The 21,341-nt window shown below is 46.8% G+C and overlaps 1 protein-coding gene across 4 annotated transcripts in view; it reads left to right on the plus strand.

Moving 5' to 3' along the window:
* Syn3 (synapsin III) overlaps positions 1–20,280 on the plus strand; it is a 417,454-nt gene extending 397,174 nt beyond the window's left edge. For 3 of the 4 annotated variants that reach the window (XM_035451115.1, XM_035451116.1, XM_035451114.1), the window contains 2 exons: positions 5,230–5,304; positions 8,423–9,795. In XM_035451115.1, the coding sequence (XP_035307006.1) occupies positions 5,230–5,304; positions 8,423–8,645 (298 nt within the window). In that variant the 3' untranslated portion in view covers positions 8,646–9,795. Of the gene's footprint in view, positions 1–5,229; positions 5,305–8,422; positions 9,796–12,031; positions 12,167–12,909; positions 12,998–17,960; positions 18,253–19,582 lie in introns of those variants that run through there. The other variant, XM_027392481.2, reaches the window with a different exon arrangement.
* The last annotated feature ends 1,061 nt before the right edge of the window (positions 20,281–21,341 follow it).

Consider the following 21,341-nt stretch of genomic DNA (forward strand, 5'->3'; position numbering starts at 1 on the left):
CTAATTGATGACCTCCAGACCAATGAGATTGTTGCAAAGGAGGTAGATAGTGTTCTGGAGGATGATACCCCAGGTTTTCCTCCAGCCTCAACAGGTGCACGAGTGCATGCACACACAAACACACACACACACACACACACACACAACACACACAACACACAGAGAGAGAGAGAGAGAGAGAGAGAGAGAGAGAGAGAGAGAGAGAGAGAGAGACATACACACAAAATAAAAAGTTGGAGTGATTTTAGGCTTTGAGACCCATGCAATTGGTTACAACTGTACAATTGCCTGGGACACTGGAAGAGATGCAGGCAGTTGACCAATAAGGACATAGACCCAGAAAAGAGATGAAGCCAGTTTTCAAGGGCTAGTTCTGTTCCATCCTGTCAACCACCTACTTTTCCCCCCAGAGCAGGCCAGAGCTGTTGCTGCTTTCAGATGTCCTCTCAGAGTGTCTTAGGGATCAGATCTCCCCCACCACCCTGAATCATTCTGGCTCATCCCAGTGAGGTGGACCAGTGCATTCTTGTGGCACCACCACAGTATCATTTCCCTCCTCGCCTCATTGTTAGAATTTGCATTTGACATTGGTGTCTCCTTGCCCCAGTTTCTTTTCAAGGATTACCTCATTGCTGCATTCTTCAGGCTGAGCCCTTCTGGCCTGACAGCTCCAATTTGTCATTGGTTACAGAAATTCCTGGACCCTGGGTTGGTCCACATCCAAGGAACCATATCACACTTCAGCTGAGAGTGTCCTCCCTGCCTGTAACCATTCACCCTCCTCTGGCCCACATCCTGTTCTACACTTAGGCCTTTCTGCTTGCTGCCACTGAGGTGTCACTGCTTTCAGATGCTCTTGTATATGCTCCTAACATATACAGCCAGGGCACACATATGCACATTTTCCCACTCATACACATGCATCCATATACATAATCTCTCTACATATCCATCTGCCTGTGTATTACTCTAAATGGAGTCACACTGCAGTCTAGACTCTCATCCAGTACCATGTGGCTCAATTTTGCCTTCTCTGGTTGCTTGTCTGTACTTCCTATGCCAGCAGGGTGGTGACGGAGCAAGCCAGGTGGTGATGGCGCATGCCTTTAATCCCAGTACTTGGGAGACAGAGACAGGTGGATCTCAGTGAGTTCGAGGCCAGCCTGGTCTACAAAGTGAGTTCCAGGACAGCCAGGACTGTTACACAGAGAAACCCTATCTTGAAAATAAACCAAAAGGAAGGAAGGAAAGAAGGGAGGAAAACAGGGAGGAAGAAAGGAGAGAGAGAGAGAGAGAGAGAGAGAGAGAGAGAGAGGAAGAAAGAAAGAAAGAAAGAAAGAAAGAAAGAAAGAAAGAAAGAAAGAAAGAAAGTTGACTTCCACCATGCATCACTCATTGAGCTATTTACTTGACCTCCATCCATGTGAACAGTTTCAGCCTGGGCCTGAGACAGTGGGAAACAACTCTACCAACCACAACACAAGCTTATAGAAAGTATCATTACATTCAGTTTTACTGTCTTCACTCTTGTCCAAAGGTGCTCAGGCCGGAAGCTTTTCCTCCCCGTCCAAGGCTGTACACTTCTGTCCCAACCCAGAATTCATATTGAAAGTGAAGTCCACCCCTTCTACTCTTAGGAGGAGAGTTCAGAGAGGGGATTACACCATCAGGGTAGAACCTTCCAGAAAGCAATCAGTGCTTGTTCTAGTTCCATTCTGTTACTGTGTTAAAACACTCTGAACAGGAACTAGAGAGATGGCTCAGTGGTTAAGAGCACTGGCTGTACTCCCAGAGGACTGGGGTTCAATTCCCAGCAGCTCACAATTGTCTATAACTCTAGGATCTGACAATCTCACAGAGACATAGATGCAGGCAAAACACCAATGCACATAAAATAAAAATAAATTATTTAGAAAAACACTCTGAAAAAAGCAACTTGAGGGGAAAAATAAATTTATTTCTACTTCCATTCCATCACTGAGGGAAGTCAGAGAAGTAGCTCAAATAGAAATTTGGAGCAGAGACCATGGAAGAATGCTATTTGCTGGCTGACTCATAGACCCACATATAGTTAACTTTATCATACAGCCAAGAACCACCTCTCTAGGGAATAGTGCCATCCACAGTGGGCTTGGCCCTCTTACATCAATGAACAATAAGATAATCCCCATGGAAATGCTCACAGGCCAGTCTGATCTGGTTGGTCTCTCAACTGAGATGCTTTTCTTAGATGAGCCGAGGCTGTGTCAAGTTAACAGTTAAGACAAGTGTTCTTAGAAAAAGGAACTCAGAAGGACCCCTTGCTTCATCCACTACATGAAGACACAGTAAGAAGGCACAGACAAAGAAATCAGTCCTCACCAAACATGAATTTTTAGGCAACTTGAGCTTGGACTTCCAAGCCTCCAGAACTACATACAAGAAATGAGTTGTTGTTCATAAACTACACAATTAATGGTCCTCTCTTACCTCATCCCAAATAAGTAAAGGCAGCAACAGTGCAGATAGATGTTTCACCACTATCTCCATTCCATCCTACATCCCACTGGCTGCATCTCATGCAAGTCAAGGACAAGGGCCCTTTCACACATGTGTGATGGGCCCTTCCATACATGTGTGATGGGCCCTTCTATGCATGTGTGATGGGCCATTCTATGCATGTGTGATGGGCCCTTCCATACATGTATGATGGGTCCTTCCATACATGTATGATGGGCCCTTCCATACTTGTGTGATGGCTCCATGAACTCTGTATGGAGTCAAGGGTTTATGGAATACAGTTTGAGGGCAGCTGCCATTAAGAGACAGGGATAACATTGGTGCCATCTCCTTGAGTTCTGTGGGGCTGACATGAACTGATGCTTGTAAAGCTCCTGGACACACATCTCAGATATTTAAAGCTGTCCTCAGGTATCAACACTCCCCATTATTGTCCTGTGTGAATGAGAGTAATCTGGATTGAGTTCCTGCTGCTTCAGCCCTTGGGATGCCTTCTTGTTTTATCTTCTCTTACTGAAAATAACAGTATAGCCCACTTGTGCTGAGAAGATGGGAATATTTCCTGTCATTCACACAGGACCCCACTAAGGTCTACATTTATTCCCATTTTACCAAGAAGAAGTTAAAGACTCAGAAATGCTGCCTTAGGTATATTACTAGAAAGTGTTCTTCAGTTCATACCTTCTTTCACCACCAACTCACTATGTCAAAAGCTGTTCATCTGCCAAGGCAAATCTCAATGGATACATTCTGGGGCCACATCCAGTGACTTTGGAATTTCTCTTGCTTTTCTGGATCCATTGCTAACTTACTATGTTAGTTCTCTGTCTCAAAGATAGTAAAGGCAGGAAGTGAATAGCCTAAGGATGGTGCAGTTTTATACTCTTAGACTAAATCATATCCAGGATGTAGGCTGACCCTGTGAGCATTGTTGTCATAGTTTTTGTCAACTTGACACAAACCCTGGTCATACCTGAGAAGAGGACTCTGTTGAGGAATTGCCTCCATCAGGTTGGCCATGTTGTTGTTTCTGTGGGGCATTTTCTTGATTATGAATTGGAGGAGGAGGACCCAACCTACTGTAGGTGATACCATCTCCTGGACTATATAAGAAAGGTAACTGGACATCAACAGAGAGCTTACCGGTAAGCAGCGTTCCCTGTGACCTCTGCATTGCTTCCTGCCCCCAGCTTCCTGCTTGAGTTCCTCCTGCTGTGGCTTTCCTCAGTGATAGGCTGTGTCTTAGTTACTGTTCTATTGTTGCAAAAAGACAACATGATGAAGGCACTTATAAAACAGAACATTTAATTGAGGACATGATTACAGGGGTCCAAATGTCTTGGGTTTCCACAACATACATCATACCTCACCCAGTCAGTAGCTACTGGGCACCTACTACATGCTTAGTCCATTGGAACTGTGTGCCCAGGGGATGGAGTAAAGCATGTTTCCTGTTTTTTAGGGCTTCTCCTCCATCAGGACAGGTTAGATGAGAACTCCAAAGCACTGTGCCAGGGAGAGGGGAAGAAAGGGAAGCAGGGGAGGGCAGTTCATGTAAGTCCAGGAAGCTGTGCTGCAAGGGAGCCACATTCAGTCCAGGAAGGTGTGCTGCAAGGGAGTCACATTCAAATAAAGCCTGAAAAATGGGCAGGGACTTAAGAAAGGTGGTCACAAAGCCTTCCAGGGACAGAGGGTAAAGTGAGTGTGTAGGACAGGAGTCATGCATGGGCAACCACTAAGAAGGAGGACAGCCATGGCTGCAGCACAACAAAGTCCAAAAAAGGAGTAGAGAAGGAAGGCAAGGCAGGCAGAAGTCACAAAGCCTTCCCAACTCTTCACCATGGGAAGTAATCACTGCATCCCTAAGATCATTTTTTCCTACATTTTAAAACCTGTAAAAAAAAATTAAAGAATCACCAGGTGGTACACTGCCCTAGTTCTCCTCAAAAGCAAGGGGTCATACATATTACTCATTTTTTCCATCACTGTAACAAAATGCTTGAGGCAATCAACTTAAATGGAAGAAAGGTTTATTTAGACTCACAGTTTCAGTGGGTTTAGCTCATGGTTACTGGTTCCTATTGCTCACTTCATGGTGACCAGGAAGCCAAGAAAGAGGCAAGAAGGACTTCAAGGACATGACCCTGAGAGACCTCCTTTTCTCAAGCATCACTTACAGAAGATTCCCACACCTCCCAATAGCACCATAAGATGCTAAATGTCAAACTGTAGCATGTAGAATCTGGGGTGGCAGCCTTTCTAAAATTTTAATTTTGAGGTGGGTAAGAAAAATATTTTAATTTTAATCTGGGGGCTGGAGAGATGGCTCAGCAGTTCAGAGCATCCACAGGGCAGATAATATAAACTCCAGTTTCGGTGGGTCCAATACCCTCTTCTGGTCTCTGTGGGCATTGCACACTTATGGAGCACAGCATACAAACAAAACACAGACACAAAATAAAAAAAATAAACAAAAAATAAGTAAATACAATTTAATCTTTAAATTTCAAAAGAAGTTTGGAAAACAATACACAACATCCAGGAATAAATAAATCAGTCAGCATTAATGGACATTACAGAAAGAAAAATCAAGTTGAGGATGGGCTACAGATCCAAAAATACATACTGTGTATGATATGGGCCAGTGTTTGAAACAACATCTCTTATCCACCAAAGCGAAGAAGAACAAAGATCCCTAATGTCCTCAATGTGTGGTTTGTTCTAACCCAGGAGGACCTCCATCTCTGGGAACTGGAAGGCCAATACAGGCTCTGCCATGCTGGAGCAGGTGGCCATGACGGAGAGGTAAGAGACAAAAGGTGTGTGGAGAGAAGCACCAGCATCCATGAGAATGGCACTCCAACATCTACCCAGTGTCCCACAAGGCACTTCCAAGTTTGCTTTCCTTATGTTCAGCAGCAACAACAGGGCACCTATCAAAATAACATTTACAGATGTAGGAGTTCAGAGAAGGGAAGTGTTCTGCCCCATGTTCTGAGGTGAGAGTGGAACACTGAGGTCTTGGCTTCAAGTCCAGAGGTCTTCTGGGTCCTGCTTTGCTGCCTCAGTAAGAGAGCTTGAGGCCTTCATCAGTCCCCAGATATTTGCAGATAACTGGAAGAGAGCATTTTTATTAAACATCATAAAAATGGAAATGGACCTTTCTCGGACCATATGAAGAGAGAAAAGCTACTCAAATTGTGAGTTCTTTGAGGTGTAGGCTGAGGGACCTATGGAGTTTTGTTCCTTTAAGCACTGCTGTGTGGCCTCCTCAGTTGAGGGAGAGCTGGGCACCAGCTGTCCGCACCAGTCGCACACAACTTTCCTGAGAGTCCACTGAACACTGCCTGCAAGCATGCAGTAGCAGGGGCCAGAGCATGTGCTGTAGGGTCAGTAAACACTGAGAGCCTACCTCATGCCACAGTGTGCTGAGCAGTGAAGAGGCAAGACAAAGCGCACTGATTCTCCCTCTAAGAACAGTGAGTCAGCTGCAAGCATCTGAACATAGCACATTAATTTATGCTTTATTAGCTTAATCTTCAGGAGAGACCAGGAAGACTCCAACAGGAACCTTCACAGGACAGGGTCTGCTCAACCTAGCTTGCATTGTCCCTCAGACAGTCATGAGCTGTGCTCATGGCCTGGACAGAACTCCCTGGTCCCATTCCTACAGTCCCAAAATTCCTGGAGTCCCTTAGGCCAGCCTAACCCCTCCATGGTTCACCTCTTGCTGGGTAACCTGACTCCTGAGCAATTTTCATTCAATTTGATTCAACTGGTGGAAGGGGGACCTTTCCCATATTTCCTGGACCCTGGGATTTCTGTCCCTGGGATGATGTACACACACAATCTAGAAGTTCGTCATTTGAAAACAACCTCTGGAAACTAGTTGCCTCCAGCTCTCGTGGAGGAACCTGACTCATGAGTGTCTCTCAGGCACAGTGCTCCCTGAGCACATTGCATCCCATGAGTCAGCCACCAGCACCAAATGTAGTAGCTCTAACACCTGGTTCACTGAAGCATCTCTAAGCCCCAAGGATCAATGTTGTTACCAAATGTGACAGCACATCAGTCAGAGCATTGTCCGAAGCAGTAGAAATAGGTAGAGGCCACCCAGTGACACAGGGTAGAACCCAGAAGCTGACCATCTATTTGTGCTTCATTATCTTTGCAAGTCCCAAGCACAGAAGCATCAAAAAAAAAGGAAACTGAGGCATCAGGAAAGGAGAAGCTCATCCAAAATCACTAAGGAAATAATAGAAAACATACAGATCACAGTCGGGGTTGAGAGATCAGTCCATAAAGTACTTACCACACCAGCATGAGGGCATGGGTTCAATCCCCAGATAGCACATAAAAAAGCCAGGCAGGTATGGCAGCATGCAGCTGTGATCCCAGCACTGGGGAGACAGAGACAGGAAGATCCTGGGGCTCGCTGGCCAACCAGGTTACACTGTTCATTCAGCATGTTCCATGTTCAGTGGGAGACATCGTCTCAAAAAAACAAGGTGGAGGTTGCCTGAGGAACAACACCCAAGGTTTACTTTGGACCCTGCTGCAACTCATGTGTGCATACATGTGCATACATGTGCTTCTACCCAACATATATATTCTCTCTGTCTCTCTGTGTCTCTCTGTGTGTCTCTCTGTGTGTCTCTCTGTGTGTCTCTCTGTGTGTCTCTCTGTGTGTCTCTCTTTCTCCCTCTCTCTCTCTCTCTCTCTCTCTCTCTCTCTCTCTCTCTCTCTCTCTCTCTCTCTCCCTTCTCTCTCATTCCTCCATGTCAAGTAAAAACAGATACACTGTAGCAGGCTCCGGGAGGCAGACATCATCTGGGACAGGGAAGCCACACTGTTAGTTATTACTCTTTCAGCCTCAGCTTCTTCATCTGAAAACATGAGTTCAACCCTCCCTCCTTGATCAGTTTTTGCTGGAATTTGAAGGAATGAGGAATTGGGCTGCCAGGCACAGAATGGGGCTTCATCCTGCCTTTTATTGGCAGCATGCTCTTGGCTGCAGTTGGATGGGAGAGCTACGGTTGGGTTCCAGTTGGAGATCTAGATGAACATGACCACGTTGCTGTACAGCTGCATTACCTCAGAGAGAGACCTTCTCTAGGCTTTAGTGGACCCTGGTGGATAAAATCTGAGTGAGTTCTTAGACATTGTCAGCCAAGCTCTCTCCTCATTCCAGGTCACATGGCTCAAACACACAGATAGATCCTAGAGAGTGAGGAGAGAAGCAGGAACATTGACACAAAGTTCCCTGTGGTTCCCAAATCCAGTCCACAAGGAAAGCCAAGTGCATGCCCAGAAGATCTCCCCAGATACAACCAACCCCTTGTCAGAGAGTCAAAGCTCCCTGCCCAGATCCGACCCCAGCAAAGCAAACTGGCTCTGCAGCTTTCAGTCACTGGGATGGGAACAAAGGCAATTGGTCCAGAGGGCCAGGCCCCCAGGCAAGTCAGGAGCTGTCTGAAGGAGTTCCCCTACTCCCCACTCCAGGAGAATGAGGTCCTTTGTCCCCCACAGGCTCTTGTCTGGCTGGGGCTCTGAGCAAGGAGGGTAGCCTGGAGGGGTTTTTAGAGCCCTTTAAGCAGCTTTCCCAAGGGAAAGGGCTGCAGGGGTGTCTGGGTGTCTGGATGGCTCTGGGTGGGGCCAAAGCAAGCTTCTTACTGCTGCAAAGCCAAGGTCCTGGGGCAGCAAAGGGTGGCCATGGGTCTTGGAGACCTCTGGGTTCTTATTCAGCAAAGGGTGGCCATGGGTCTTGGAGACCTCTGGGTTCTTATTCCAACTCCCCTTCATCCTCCCTACTTCTTATCTTGAGTGCTCCCACCCCTTGATCTTCCTTCGCTCCTCTGTCTCCCTCTGGCCTCTTGCCTTGCTTCTTACCCCATGCTCACTGTCACTCTGTCTGTCTTTGCAGGTACAGGCTATGGGTGGACAGCTGCTCAGAAATGTTCGGCGGCCTAGACATATGTGCTGTCAAGGCTGTCCACAGCAAGGATGGCAGAGATTACATCATCGAGGTGAGGGGTGGAGCAGGGTGGTCCAGCCTGGACCATCTCAGCAGGAGAAACTCCAAGCTGACCCCCAGCATGGCAGCCATATCCTGGCTCCTGGCCTACCATATGCAGCTCATGGCATAGTGAGCCACTGCCAGAGGTATCTGCCCCATGCCTCATGCAACCACCTCAGCTGCAGCAGCAGTGTGAGCCTTCCTGCTCAACACTCTGACCTCAGAGTTCAAAACTCAGGGCACAGTTTTCCTCAACCCGTAAGGCCAAGAGTCCACAAGATTCCGTGCCAGTGTCCAGTGTCCTCGGTGTTTGAGGGCATGTCATGACTGCACTTCCCTTACCACGTGCCAAGGTTTCACCCTTAAGTTCTTTCAACAAACATGGGCTTCAGGGATCCCTTAGGCACAGTCTTAAACACAACAGAATTTGCAGACTGCAAGAGAAGATTAAAAAAAAAAAAAAGCAGACCATTGTTAAGCAAAACGATACCAGTGTGGCTTAAGGGACAGATGCAGCTACCAGAAATTAGAATAGAATTCTAAGAGATGTTCACAGATGGGCACTGGGACCCAGAACCACTCTAAATACCCTTTGGCTGCCTGTCATCTCTCCAATCCCTTCCTACCCTCCTCAGGGGTTCCTGCTCCTCTCTTCCCCAGCTTCCAGCCTCCAACACTTCTGAATCTTTAACCTGAAACACACTTGTGGCCTCCGGGCTCCCTCCAATCCCAGCTACCCAGCTCCTCAGTCACATGTGGCCCTTTAAGTTCATTCCTTCCTTCCATGAGGCTCAGTCTTCAACACATAAGGGAGAAATGGGCTGACACTGGGCCAAGACACATGAGGAAGTCCTGTACCCCCTGCCCCACAGCTGCCCCTCCACAGGTGTGGGCTGTTACTGACAGGAACATGGCTGGGGTGACCACAGTAGCCAGCCAGTCCTCCAGTCCCTCATGTCTGCCCCACTGCCCAAAGACCAACAGGCAGACAGAACCAGGTAACTGAATGGGTGGGAGGATGGCACTTCAGGAAGGCATACCACCAGGTCAGGAAAGAGCTTCCTTGCAGTGGGGGCCAGGAGCCTAGGCCAGAGACAGTCTCACTCACCAGGTGAGTGGAGAACCTCTTCACCTGGGACATCAACAGCTCCTGGCAAACCACCCTGCCTCCTTTCCTCACTAGGACATTAGACATGACTCTGGTTTGGGCTCACACATGCATTTCTTCACTCTGGGCACTGGGCTCTAAGCCAGATGAACAGGTCTCAGATGTGGCAGGAGAGCAGGAGGGCTGCTATCCTAATAGGAATGAGGACCGGGGGACAGGAGAGATGGCTTATAGTCAAGAGCTCTCATTGCTCTTGCAGAAGACGTAGGTTTGGTTCTCAGCATCCACATGGTGGCTCATGGCCATCCAGAATATGCATACACATACATACATGCAAGCAAAACACTCATAAAACAAAATAAATAAATCTTTAAAAGGTGAAAAGAAGAATATGGAGTGATTCCCTCCTCTCTTGATTCAGCACCACACACACATATACATGTGCTCACACATACACTCACACGCAGACACACAAACCAGTCACACACAAAAAGACACATACACAGACAGACAGACACACACACACTTACACACACACACACACACACACACACACACACACACACACACACACACACACAAAGTTCTGGTGTCTGAGATCCCTCCACTTTCACAAAAAGCCATCTATACCCAAGAGGCCCCAGTTCCAGACACTCAGAGGTGGGGGAGTCAGAAATTAAAGATGCTTCACATTTTAAAACAAACAAAAAAGCCAGTTTGGGTCTTCTAAACACAAGAAAACAACTTTTCAAAAATGTTCCAGAAAAATCTCAAACAAATAAAAAAAGATGGCTTTCAGATTTGGGTTTTTTCCCTCAGAAACACTAGAGAATTGTTTTCCTTTGGGGTTTGGGATGGGATCAGGAAGAGAAGGAGCCTCAGAATAGAAAATGTATTTATCCCAGTAAGGGAGAAAGAGGCAGCAGAGATCCAAACACAATGTCTTCCAGCCACTGCTCTGTGAGAGCACAAGGTTTGTGCGGCATGCTCCGTGAGAGTGCTCAGGGGACACCCTAAAGCTCCTCTCCTCTGACCTGGCCCAGGGGATGACCTTGCTCACTGGGAAAAGCTGTTTCCCTGGGGAAAGGGAGTGTCCACTTCCTTTGGCTATGTCCACTGTGGGGACTCCAGCTCCTGACCTCAGGTTCCCTGTCATCCTTTTTCCACCGGTGAGCATTCTACCAAAAAGCTACATCTCCAGCCCTGCAGAGTGCTCCTCTGAGATAGAGCTGGTGTCATCTATACCTGGTTCTTAGAGCAGTGCCCCAAATATCATCAGTGCTCAGTGAAACTGTACTGTCAGGGCCTTCCCAGGGTGGCCAGGGCTACCCCTTCCTCCAAGACACAGGCCATCCCTGGCTTCTTGGGCTTAGCAATGGCAAAGTTCTGGGACTAAGCTTTCCAAACAGACAGTTAGGTGAGCCAGCAAAGACACAGGTACAGAGGGATCCTGGGAACTTGTTTGGTCCTGGAGGGTCTGGAAGGAAGAGCTGACTAGGTGTGTCATGATGGATAAGGAGTTAGCCAGGTGAAGGGTGGACACAGAGAGATGGAGACATGATCTGGACATGAGACTGTATGGTTACCCCAGAGCTGGCCAAAGAGGGTTTGGCAGGGGGAGGCAGGTGACAGAGGAAGGCTGGATTCCTGCAGGAGAGGAGAGAGGCAGCCAACACAGCCATTACAGGTCTACTAAGACAGTCTTCCTTTAATATTGTGAGCTGCCTGTGCCTAGTGATCACGTGGTCCACTGGCTCTCGTCTCTGAACCTCAGTTTCCCCATCTATTACAAAAGTAGACTGGGCCAACATGACCTTCCAGGACTGCCACCCCTCTTCCTTAAAAACAGCCTGGTTCCCAGAGTATGAGTTTCATTTTGGGCCTGCATCCTGCCGGGGCCCCAGAAAACCACTTGTCCTCTTCTGTCTTCTCCATAAAGCCTGGGTCACTTCCAGCCTGGTCAAATGTTTGGTTGTTGTGATGGAGCCCCCACCGTTACTGTTTCCAGCTCTGAGGACATCGTCAACTTTGGGCCAGAAGAGAGGGGCCAGTCCCAACCCTGGGAGGAAGCTGGGGTGGGAAACGAGGGGGCGGAGACCGACGCCCCAGTGAAAAGTACAGAAAAGGTCAGCACGTGCTCCCCCAGCCCTGGTCACGTTGCTGGACTCCAGCGTGTGGAGGCCGAGTTGAAATGAATCCAGAGTCTGTTGAGAAGGAACTGGAGAGAACTGGGTGTCTACTGGTGGCCCAGACAGCAGGAAGGGCCCAGCTGGGCTGTTTGCGTGGGTGATATTGCCATCTAGTGGCCATTCTGTCCTGAGCCGAGAGTCAACACTCCTGGAACAGAAAGCCCAAAGGCCAAGCCATCTTAATTCAGGGTCCTTCAGCCTCCTTTCCCTCCCGCGCAGGTCATGGACAGTTCAATGCCCCTGATTGGTGAGCATGTTGAAGAGGACAAGCAGTTAATGGCCGACCTTGTTGTTTCCAAGATGAGCCAACTTCTGGTGCCAGGGGGCACGGTTCCCTCTCCCCTGAGACCTTGGGTAAGGTTCTCTTGAGAATAAAGGAGATTAGTGGCTCTGGAATGAAAACCCCCGGATCCAATAACTCCAGGCAGGCATCATGTAGAATGGGGGGGGGGGAGACAGAGGTGTGCAGGGGCCCCTTCCCCTCTCCTATCCCTTAAGAAGAAAACTCCTATCCCACCAGCCTTTGGACAGACTGCTGACAGTGTTCATCTCAGTCCCCATCTTGAGCCCGAGATTTGGTATGTGCACCTGTGTGTGCAACAATACATGTACACATATGTCCTATGTTCCCAGGGCATGAGTCAATAGAGACTACTGGTGTCCTGCTTCCCCATCCCCCAGCCCAACAAGCTCCCACCCCTCCCCTGCATAGGCCCCACCAGGCCACTCTTCAAAGCTTGCTAACCTTCTGGAAAAGCAAGTTTCAACTCCTCCCCCAATCCCAATCCCTGTTTATCCCACAGAAACACATTCCTTCACAGACACAGGAACAGCAGTTAAACTCAAAGGGTTACTAGGAGGGTGTGGGTGCATGCAGCATCCTCCACGGCTATGCTGAAAATCTATCATGAGGTACAGTGAAGAATCATTCATTGTGAGTCTTACATCAGTGATATTTAAAACACACACACACAACACACACACACACACACACACACACACACACACACACACACACACACACAAATAGTATAAGGCCTTGACTCCTATCCAGAAATTTTGTCATCAAAGGCTTCTTTTCTCTTCTCTTGCTCTAGGGTCCACAAACTAAACTTGCAAAATCTCCAGGACAAGGCCAGCTGGGACCTCAGCTAGGACAGCCCCAGCCAAGGCCACCTCCACAAGGTAAGACTCAGGACAGCCACTGAGAAACAGTGTATAGTAAGGACGTTGAAATGCCACAAAGGACTGGGAAGGTGGCTCCACAGGTAAGAGTGCTTGCTGTACAAACATGAGGACCTGAGTTCAAATCCCCAGCACTCACATAAATAAGCTGGGCATAACCAAACATTCATGTAACTCCAGCACTACAGGAATCGAGGAACAAGCAGCTCTTGGGAACTTGTTGGCCAGGTAGTCTAGCTGAAATGGAAGGCTCAAGTTCAATGACAGCTGCTAAAGCAGTGGTTCTCAACCTGTGGGTGGTGACCTCATTGGGAGTCACATATCAGTTATCCTGCATATCAGACAGTTACACTGCAATTCCTAACAGTAGAAAGATTACAGTTATAAAGCAGCAATGAAACCATTTTATGTGGGGGTGACCACAACATGAGGAACTGTATTAAAGAGTCACAGCATTAGGAAAGCTGAGAACCACTAGTCTACAGGGACTAAGGTAGGAAGCAATAGAGGAAGACACTCATTGTCCTCTGACCTCCACATACTATCCAAGGGTATGTGCAAACACACAGAACAATTAAATAATAACTAAATCAATGAAAATGTGTTGCTGAAGACAGCCTACAGCAGTGGGTCTCAACCTTACTAATGTTGCCACCCTTCAATACAGTTCCTCATGTTGCAGTGACCCCCCAACCATAAAATTATTTTTGTTGCTATTTAGTAACTGTAATTTTGCTACTGTTATGAATCATAATGTAAATGTGTATGTTTTCTGGTGGTCTTAGGCAACCCTGGTGAACTTGACAATCCCAAGGGGTCTGACCCATGGGTTGAGAACTGCTGGTCTAGACCGTCTATCCTCATACTTTATCTTTGGGTTATGCACACTTTCTCCATGTACAGGAGGAGGAAGCTAGAAGGTCTGCTGTCCCCTTAAGGTCAGGGAAGGAGTTAGGAAGAGAGAACAATGGGACTGTCAGGTTTTGAAGATGCCAGGCCCTGTGCTAGGGCCATTCCCTTCTGGACTCATTTCCCATCCTCCCAGCCGCTTTGCAGAGGGAGCATCAGTGTCCCCCTTTTCCCAGGTAGGAAAATGAAGCTTTGCCCAGGAAGGCACAATCAGAAGATGGCAGGTTTACAAGCCTGGACTTTCAAGCCTTTTGGGAAATGTTATTTCTAGCCACTAGTGGTGTCTGAGTATACATTTGTGAGCCAACCAGAGTGAGAGGAGAAAAGGAAGAAGCCCAGAACATTATACCACAGCTGCTGACTTTCTTCCTCAAAATCATCAAAGCAGCTTGGCATGGAGATGCCCTCCTTGCAATCTCAACAGAAGGCATTTCCATCTTGTCCTGAACTTTCTAGACACATCTATTAAAGTGGAAGATTCCTTGCTTCTTAGAAGAAATGGTCCTGAGGCACCCGATGGTTTCCTCTTTCACAGCTCTAGGGGAAAGACCTCCCCTCCTCTTCCCTCCACTCCCCCATCCCTTTCAGCCATCTCTCTCCTTCCTTACTTTCCCCATAACTTCATTTACTTAACACAACCCCCCTCAGATTAGCTTACTTTCTCATACAAATGCCTTTGAAATTGACTGTCCCCCAATATACTCCAAATGTATACACAATAATAAAATTATATTTAACTGTGGATTAAAAGTTACCTTATTTGTCAAAGTAGCAGCTAGATGGCATTTTAATTCTCAGTATCTGTATTTGATTAGTTTTCTCAGAATATAACAAACAAGGCATGATAAGTCCCAGAACAAAAGAAACTGAGGCAGGAGGATTGCTAGTCTAGACTACCAAGCGAGTTCATTGCCAGGCCATCCTGGGCTACAATGTGAGATCTTGTCTCAAAAGGGGGAGTGGGAGGCTCGGGAGACAGCTTCATGGGTAAGTGCATGCCTTCCAAGCATGAGAACATGACTCTGGTCTCTGGTACCCACATAAAAAGAAAAAACCTGGTGTTCCAGTATAATCCTCGAGTGGGAGAGATGATGATAGAGGGAATCTGAGGTTAGTTTGTCAACCAGCATACTTGGAAAGTTTCAGTCTCAAAAAAGAAAAAAGACAGAGGTTGACCTCTAATCTCCACATGTAGGTTCGGCCCTGTGCATACACACACACACACACACACACACACACACACACACACACACACACATACACACACACACACACACACACACACACACTCATGGAGGTGGGAGACATATAATAACTTATCTAAAACTGTGTTCATTCTAGAGACCAGAGTTAGCCTCCCCATTTATTTCTGAGTCTTTCTCCCAAAGGTTTGTTTTATTCTCTATAGTGACAAGTCACCACAGCTTGAATAACTCAGATCCCTTTACAATAAAGAACAGAGACAATGAGATTGATGACTACCTTATATGCCATCCTAGAGCCTTCCTCCAGCAGCTGATGGAAGCAGACACAGACACCCACAGCTAAACACTGATCTGAACTCTGGAATCCAGTTGTAGAGAGGGAGGAATGATGAGCAAAGGGGTCAAGACCAGGCTGGAGAAACCCACAGAAACAGCTGACCTGAACAAGGGGGAGCTCATGGTCCCCAGACTGATTGCTGGGAAACCAGCATAGGACTGTTCCAGATCCCCTGAAGGAAGAAATCAGTTTGGAGGTCTGGACAATTTATGGGGCCTCTGCTAGTAAATCAGTATTTACCCCTAGTACGCAAATGGACTTTAGGAGCCCATTCCACATAGATGGGATACTCTCTCAGCCTAGACACACAGGGGAGGGTCTGGGCCCTGCTCCAAATGATATGACAGACTTTGAAGATTCCCCCATGGAAGGCCTCACCCTCCCTGGGGAGCAGAAAGGGGATGGAAAAGGGGGTCTGTAGGGGGCAGAAGAGGAGGAGAGGGGAGAGGGAACTGGGATTAACATGTAAAACAAGCTTGTTTCTAATTTAAATAAAAAGGGGGGAAGAACAGAAACATTTTGTGGACAGTAACCTGCTAGTCACACACAGGTTTGTCCACCCATCTTTCTTACTGTGCTGGTTTTCTTCTTTTACCCGGGGAAAGCATGGAGTTTAACCAAGGGAGATGGCAGGTGTCAGCTTCCCATCACCAAATACCTTAACTAAACTCTAAAAGGAGAAAGGCTTTAATCCCAGCTCCTGTTTCAGAGGTCTAGTCACTTGGCCCTGTGTTTGGGACCTGTGATGACACAGTATTCACACAGTAGGGACATCACAGAGGAAGACTCGGGGAAACAGAGAGAAAGAAAGGAGTTAGGCCCCCATCTTCCTTTCAAGGGCATGTTCCCAATGACATAACTTCCTTTCATTAAGCCCCACCCTTCCACTTCATCACCAGAGTGGCACAAACAGGGATGAAGTCTCTAACACATAGAGCTCTGAGGGTCTTTAAGACAAAACTAAAGCAAGCCCTGAGTAATGAACATAGAGTTCTCCTGGCAGTTTATATGTGTGTTCAGTCCACTTCCATATCACCACCTTTCCACTTTAGGTAAGTGGTGACAGCCCTTCAAACCTCAATTTCCCTTACAGCTTCCATGATGAATAATGGGGACTTGTCTACAGGACAGTGCTGACTCTGTTAGAAAGAGGTCTGACAAAGAGTGGAACCTGGAGGGCTCAGTCTTCTATGCTAATAATTTACAATTAATGACAATTACACAGTGCTTACTATTTATACCTGCTGTCTTTCCAGCAATTCTAATTGACAGATTGCTTTTCATGGTTGTCAGTCACTACCCTCTGACACATGAAGCCCTTCTCCCCTCTGTCTGACAATAAAAATAGTTACAAATGCCCCACCTCCTTTTCTGTTCTTCCCAGGAAAGAAAGAACTTCTCTAAACTTTAAACTTCTGAATGGCATCTCTTTAAACATCAGAGAGCTAGTGTGTTCTAATTGCCTCTCCAGCCCAGAGGAGAAGCAGCTTGATAAAGAGATTTTTAAGGAACATGTGGCCAAACTCCATTTGGATGAGTTGAAAAATAATCAATTCAAAACCAATTTAGGCAATTAAAGGAAATGCTCAGTGAATTAACAGACAGAAAATAACAAGGCTAACTTAAAAACATTTTCACCAATTTCTATAAATAACAGAATCACTTTATTAGCTTGTTTTTAACTCATTTTTCAAACTCAGTGAGTTTGAAGTTTTCTTTTAATAAACATCTTTTTAGGGTCAATGCTGTGCTTAGGAAAACATATGTTAATATATAATATTCATAAATATATATGTGTATGATATATATTTTTGTATATACTCAAAAAATACTAAGTTGTTTGTTATGCCAAAGAGCTGTAAGAAACAACCAATGTATCTCCTGATGCAACTGACTGTCGAATCCATCCATCCATTTGAGTGTGAAGCTGGCCTGTTCTAATGAACAACTTTCCACTGTTTATTTACATGACTCTATACATTAATGCTCAAGTGAAAAACAAATACATACTATGTTATAAACTACTTTTTCTCTTTCTGTTTAGTGGTGTATACTTGGCACATAGTGTCAAAAGGTTGTTAATGCTACCCTGACATGACATGTGGCAATCAGCCCACACTCACGTATCTTGATGTTTTCTTATGGCTATTTTTGTTTTGACACAGGGTCTTATGTAGCCGCTTAAATTCTCTATATCATCAAGGATGACTTTGAACTCCTGATCTTCTTGCCTCTGCCTCTTGAATACTGGGATTACAGGCATTCACCACCATGCCTAACCATGCTAGGAATCAACTATAGGACTTCGTGCATGCTAAACAAGCACTCTACCAACTCAACTATGTCTCCTACCATCTAGCTCTTTCTTGATGTTCCTAACCACCTCGCTGAGATCTGACATCTATGTTGTTTTCAATTATAAAAAACATGTTTATATAAACTTGTGTGCTAAGTGCACAGCCACACTGATTCCCAAAACAAATTGAGATTTCTTTCTTTCTTTGGCTTGTAGGGGGCCCTCGTCAAGCTCAGTCTCCTCAGCCTCCCAGATCTCGAAGTCCATCCCAACAGAGGCTTTCCCCACAAGGCCAACAGCCTGTGAGCCCTCAATCCGGATCTCCACAGCAGCAAAGGTCACCAGGCTCTCCACAGCTAGCCCGGGCATCTGGTGGCAGTTCTCCAAACCAAGCCTCCAAGCCAAGTGCCAGCCTCAGCTCACATCCCCGGCCACCTGTACAGAGCCGCAGCACTTCCCAACAGGGTGAAGAGCCCCAGAAGTCAGCACCACCTCACCCGCACCTCAAGTAAGTGTTCAGAGTCTGAATGGGTATAGAGCAGAGTTAGAGTATGTCCAAAGATGAGCTGATTCAGGGTCAGGAACTAAGAGACAAAGAACCTAACAAACCCTTGCCTAGAATTCAAATGGGGGGATAGATCTATAGACCAGTATTTGTGTAGCAGGGACCAGCAATTTCAGAGTACAGATTGGGGCTAGAGAGATGGCTCAGCCGTTAAAGGCTAGGCTCACAAGCAAAAATATAAGAGAGTACAGATTAGACTCCATGTCCTCATGATCTCTGTATCAGTCGTCACTTGCTATGTAACAAACAAACCCAAATTTATGTGGCTGAAGAAAATCAGTTTCCTAGTTGTTCTAGCTTCCTGTTGCTGTGATAAAACACTCGACAAAAAGCAATTTTAGAGGAGCTAGACAGATAGCTCAGTAGTTAAGAGCACTCATTCTTCCAGGGGACCAGGGTTCAGTTCACAGCACCCACATCGTGGCTCACAACCATCTGTAACTCAATTTCCAGGAAATCCAATGCCCTCTTCTGGCCTCTGTGGGCTCTACATGCATGTAATACACAGAGGTACTTGCAGGTGAAGCACCCATGCACATAAAATACAAATAAAAATCTTTTAAAGACTTTTTCTAAACAACTTTTTCTAATCAAAGGGAGGGGAGGATTTGTCACAGCTTCCAGGTCATAATTCATCATTTCAAGGAATCAGGAAATGAACTCCAACTGGAACTTGAAGCAGAAACCAGGGGAAAATGCTGTTAGCTGACTTGCTCACTGACCCTTGCTTAGCCAGCCTTCTCATACAGCTAAAAGCTACCTGTCTAGGGAATGGTGCTACTTACAGTGGTTCAGCCCTTCTGCATCAATTATCAATCAAGGTAATCCTCACAGACATGCCCACAGGCCTCTCTGATCTGGACAACCCCTCAACCAAGACAGGGAGTCTAGAAAAGGGACTGCCTGATTTCTCAGGTAATGCTGGGAACTCTGTGAGAATAACTGGAGCCTGGCCCAACCCACTATGGCTGACAAATTACAGAGCCACCTGGGATGGGGACAAGAATGGAAGTAGTACATGCTGCCTACTTCTTGCTGGAAGGTCTATCCAAGACAAACACTTGCCTCTTGGAACCCAAATTTCTATGCCTAAAAGCAATACCTCACACCTTGCAAATTCTAGGCTAGCATCATATACACACTGTGATGTCTTATTTCTGGTCTCACCATCCTTTGATGACTGGGTTCAGCCAGTAGGCTTTAGGGCTGGCCCCAGACTCATTCCCTTGGGAGTCCAAGCCATGACCATCCCCAAACCCTTGCTTTGTTTCAGCAAATCTCAGTCCCTGACTAACAGCCTCAACACATCAGATGCTTCCCATCGAGGGACCCCAAGCGAAGATGAGGCCAAGGCTGAGACCATCCGCAACCTGAGGAAGTCCTTTGCCAGCCTCTTCTCCGACTAGCCCCTACCCAGGCTGGAGGGCAGGAAGACTCAGTGACTGGGGCCTTCCTGTGGTTCCCTCCTTCTCAGCTTTGGTTCCTGGTGGAAACATGCTTCCTAGATGCCTCTGACCCAGGAACTGATGATCTATATGTATTCCCACCTCCGTGACCATGACATTCCAATGCCCTCTGACTGAGCAGTAGCCTTGAGAGCCCCTGGGTTCCTCAACACGGGCCTTCTAGACAGACAAGGCATCACTACTCCCACCATATGCTTGCTCCCCTGCCACTGGTACCATGTAACATGTCTATATGGCTCTTTTTTTTTTTTTTTTGCATTATTAGTGTTTTGCTTGCCTTTGAGGCCTTGACTCACCTCCATCAAATGCAGACATTATAGTCAGACCTCAGCAACACAAGAGGCAATACTTTTTAATGATGTTTTTGCAAACAAAAATAGGAAAGCCCAGCACAGGAGCCTACTACACACCTAAAGCAAGTTAGTGCTATTCTTGCTGGGAACAGGCTGAAAAGGCCCCATCACAGCTGGACCTTATAGGGACCTTGATGCCAAAAAAAAAAAAAGAAGAAGAAGAGGAGGAAGAAGAAGCTAGACCTTATGCAAAAAGTGGGCCTTTCAGAACTGAACAGGAAACCCATATAATGCTATCCAGGCCTAGAGCCAACAACAGGAATCCCCCCCTGTGGAGAGGGTCACTGAATTGTGCCTCTCTGGCCTCACTCAGAATCTGTTTTTTTCTCCTTAAGGTTAGATGGAACTCCAGAGAGGGTGGAGAGCTCTGTGGCAGGATAAGGAGACACAGTAATAGACTATGTATGGTTCAGCATTCTACCTGAACAAGGTGTCAATAGGTCACCACATTTACAAAAGGTCTCCTGGTGGGACAGCCTTCGGAAACAGTGCCTGTGCTTCTTTTTAGGAGACACAGAATACAGGACACACGTTGAAGCCTTTTGGAATTTCTTCTAGTAAAAGTTCCACTGCAACCTTTTTCCAGGCATTATGACTAAGATGGTTTGCTGCAGAGAGGCCAAGTGGTCCTGACTCCCCCCACCCCCACCCCACCCCGCCCCCAGTGCTCGTTTGCTCCTTCCCCTACAACAGACTGCCTCCTGGATCATTAAGCACCAGGTGCTAGAAACACTGTAGGTGCCAGAAGCAGCACCCAAGATGAGCCATGCCATCAGAACATAGCCATGCATATCTGCACAGCCCCCTCAGCCACCTGAGGAGTGCCTTCCCTGCACGGTGTGAGGGAAGGAAGTTAGTAACTGAAGCAGCTTCTGGTTATGCTCGACTTCTGCAGACTGGTGGTGACTGATCATCTGAGGCTTTTCCAGGTCTCCAGGAGCACAGAAATAGCCACCATGGTTTCCGGGGAGTTTTCTGCTTGTTTTCTTGAAACAGAGTCTCATTCAGCAACTCAGGCTGGCCCAATACTTACTATGTAGTCCATACAAATCTCAAACTCATGATGACTCCTGCTTTATCAGCCTCTCAAGTTCTGAGACTGCACGAATGAGCCACCACACTCAGCAAGCCTTCATCACTTTATGGTCTCCCAGCCCAGACTAGAGTGGCAGAGACAAGGGTAGATTCCCTCACCTGCCTGGGCTCACTAAAA

Source organism: Cricetulus griseus (assembly GCF_003668045.3).
Source record: "Cricetulus griseus strain 17A/GY chromosome 1 unlocalized genomic scaffold, alternate assembly CriGri-PICRH-1.0 chr1_0, whole genome shotgun sequence".
In the NCBI taxonomy this organism is placed as follows: Eukaryota; Metazoa; Chordata; class Mammalia; order Rodentia; family Cricetidae; genus Cricetulus; species Cricetulus griseus.